At 34.8% G+C, this 3,220-nt stretch overlaps 1 protein-coding gene across 1 annotated transcript; it reads left to right on the forward strand.

Moving 5' to 3' along the window:
* Window positions 1–1,058: 1,058 nt before the first annotated feature.
* Window positions 1,059–2,623, forward strand: LOC115442299 (neuronal acetylcholine receptor subunit beta-3-like). Its single transcript, XM_030167309.2, has one exon. The coding sequence runs from the start codon at window positions 1,100–1,102 to the stop codon at window positions 2,204–2,206; it is 1,107 nt and encodes a 368-aa protein (XP_030023169.1). The 5' UTR covers window positions 1,059–1,099; the 3' UTR covers window positions 2,207–2,623.
* The last annotated feature ends 597 nt before the right edge of the window (window positions 2,624–3,220 follow it).

Here is a 3,220-nt window from a genome sequence, read left to right on the forward strand (position 1 = left end):
TTACTTCTTTCTAATATAAATGCGAACTTTTGCGAAAATGTTTGGATGTTTGTTAGAAAAAAATTCAGAAATAGCTGAATAGATATGGATGAATTTTAACAAGGATAAATCATGTCCTGGAATAACACAAAATCTACTTTTTATCCTAATAATTTACTCCCATAGGAAATAATGATTTTTAAAGCCAATTGTAAAGCTATCCCTGATCACTGGCATTCGTCTAGCCAACGGTGGAGCAGAAAGAAGGGAATGACATGGTTGGTTGGTTGGCATAGCGATGGCTGGCTAGCCTAACAGTGGCTGGATAGCTCATGGACTGGAATAGCGTTGGCTGAGCGCCGTAAAATATATTAATCATGAACAAGGGTATGCATGAAATTGTATCTTATGTTTGTCTTTACCGAGCTTAGACTAAATCATCAATGTAGATATACGAAATCTATGTAAATACACTTTAAATTACATACTATTAAAGTAGAAATGAGTTCATGGATAACGATCGATGCTTTAAGGTCCTTGTTATATAATATTAGACTTAAATTAAAACAACAGGTCCAACAGAAAATTACTTCGAGAAAAAGCAGCAAAATATGAGTAAACAATGGTTAAAAATTTAACTCTCTGCGAATCGTATTGGAATGGCGTAGATTATAAATTTCTCGTAACGCCCCACAAACACAACATTACCATAAACTCTGAGTACCCGACTAATGCGCCGCTCCAAGAATCCAAATTGTTTTAGTTGTAAACTGCGAACGACATTTACACGGCTCTAGAACGTTCCAAGCAAATTATTGTTAACATAAACTTACACGTTTACCAATCTTTAACTTTTATTACTAAACTTTCAAAAGGCTAGACCTCGAATGGCACGAACTTTTCGGAATCTCAATCAAGAAATTTTCGTACATCATTCGCAATTCAATCCAGTTAGAAATGAAAACAAAATAATAATTAGGCAAGTGTAACTGCTTATCCGAATTATCTAAGTGGGCGTACATATATCACGTTACTTTAGTCATAAAATTACTTGCCTAATGTCAGTACAAATTCAGCAATGATACTGAGCATTTCACTCTTATTACTCTTCATACATTCTATGAGAAGTGACTGCATCATCGACAACAGCAGCCATGAAAATATCTGGGAAATAAAGCTGCACACAGACCTTCTACGTTGGCATCGCTACACGGAATCTCCAAAACCAAACGAAACTGTGGAAATTGGTGTTACTTTTAGTATAAGATCCTACATTTTCGACAGCAATGAAGAAGTATTTATGTTAAATGTTAGGGCGGATTTCGAGTGGCAAGACGATAGGCTTAAATGGAACCCGTCCGATTACGGCGGCGTAAATGATACTGTTATTTCAAGCATGAATATTTGGGCACCAGGTATGAGGCTTCTCAATGTTGTTGATGAGGATGATAGTGAAAGATATTACTATACGTCTTGCCAAATCAAAAGTGATGGACAGGTTGTATGTAGTCCCAGAATCTATTTGAGAACTTGGTGTACGCTGAAACTGGCCAAATGGCCGTTAGATACACAGACGTGCCTGGTAGACTTTGGTGATTGGCGTATAAATGGTAAAGTAAGGTTCAAAGTAAAGAATCCTTTAGTAGATTTTGTCCGTGGCAATGTGCAATGGCAAGCTGTTGATATTAAGCAAGAAAATATAGCCGACTCGAATATACAAATACGACTTACTTTCATTATAAAACGTAATGGATCTTCTCTTGTACTTGCTGTCGTACATCCTTGTGTAATTCTTTCTGTGTTTACTACAATCTGTTTGTTATTGAACGTGCGAGATGGCTTACGTTTACAAATGATTTCTTTTAGTCTTGTGTGTCACTTGTATCTTTTGTCAGCGATTGATGACTTTGTTCCAATACGAGGTACTGATCCTCCTACTATACTTCTCTTCTACCGAGGATCGATAGCAATAACTACTATTGGTATTATTTTAACGTTTGTACTACATGGGATATGTGAGAAAAAGACATTGCCTCCCGCTTGGCTTTCGTCAGTGAATGAAGTTGTGTTAGTAATTCGCGAGAAACTACTAATGTGGCCGCGTTGGAAATGTAAGGAAGAGAAACACTCGCAGGAATGGACGGATTTCGCAACTTTAGTAAATATAGTTTACGTTGTTGTAAGTATTGTAGCTTACATAAGTATGTATTTTAAATTTATACCCTAATATAATTATATGAGCGTAAACATTAATATTGAAATTAAAATAAATTCACAAACATCCATAAACTTGATTCTAATGTAATGATCTTATGCTTACGCGAATGTTAGCCTTTGAAAAAAATTTTTTTTCGGGTTATATCGCTGTTTTTATATAACATTTTTCTCGCGACGTTTCGAAGACTTTGCAGCCTTTATGGTCACGGGGGAGACTGAGGTGTTGATCGTGCGAAAAGTTAAAGGTACAATATCTATCTACATTTTAAAATAATACATCATTTTTCAAAGTTTAAACTGTTGACAGCCCGATCTACGCAGAATTAGCTCATTGTCTTGAAGTTGAAACCGCGTTGAAATCCAAAAAATAGTTTTATTCCAATTGAGTCATTTTTTTTTGTTGATACTGCTTAAATAAAAAATACATAATTAATATTTTGTTTTATTTATATACACATACCGACACCAAAATTCGCCAAATCTCTTAAATACGAGAGTATGCAAGTTGTATTTACATCTGGCATCATGTGGCAAATCAAGCATTGCTGTCCCAGTAAAGATTATTTTCGCCAACTTAACCACTGGCTTAAAATACTAGCCCTTACTCACGACTCTGCCCTAGCAAAAGACTTTTACTGGTACAAAAAATAACTTAGAGGAACAGTGTGGCCTGTAACATTGTGTCCATTTTTTAGTGATTCGTTTTATATACCACATTAAAATTTATTTATATTGCGTCCGTATTCCGTCATAGGAGAGCTGCATACCGGCCAAAGCGGTATATAAAGAAACGGGATGTGAAGTGATACTCATAAGTGAAATTCATATAGTCATACTAATTGATCGAACTCACAAATATAAATCTTAATAATTAAATAACGAATGGCTAATAATTATTTTGGAATAGAAAAACAATCTCTAAGTCTAAAAATCAAAATAACTATTAGTCTATTCGAACAAGTAATGATGTATAATTATCTAAGTGGGCGTACATATATCACATTACTTTAACAGACAACAACTA

The sequence above is a fragment of the Manduca sexta genome, unplaced genomic scaffold (assembly GCF_014839805.1).
Source record: "Manduca sexta isolate Smith_Timp_Sample1 unplaced genomic scaffold, JHU_Msex_v1.0 HiC_scaffold_1226, whole genome shotgun sequence".
NCBI lineage: Eukaryota > Metazoa > Arthropoda > Insecta > Lepidoptera > Sphingidae > Manduca > Manduca sexta.

Coding starts and splice junctions, on each gene's coding strand:
- LOC115442299 (XM_030167309.2), top strand. CDS start 1,100: ATGAGAAGTGACTGCATCATCGACAACAGCAGCCATGAAAATATCTGG.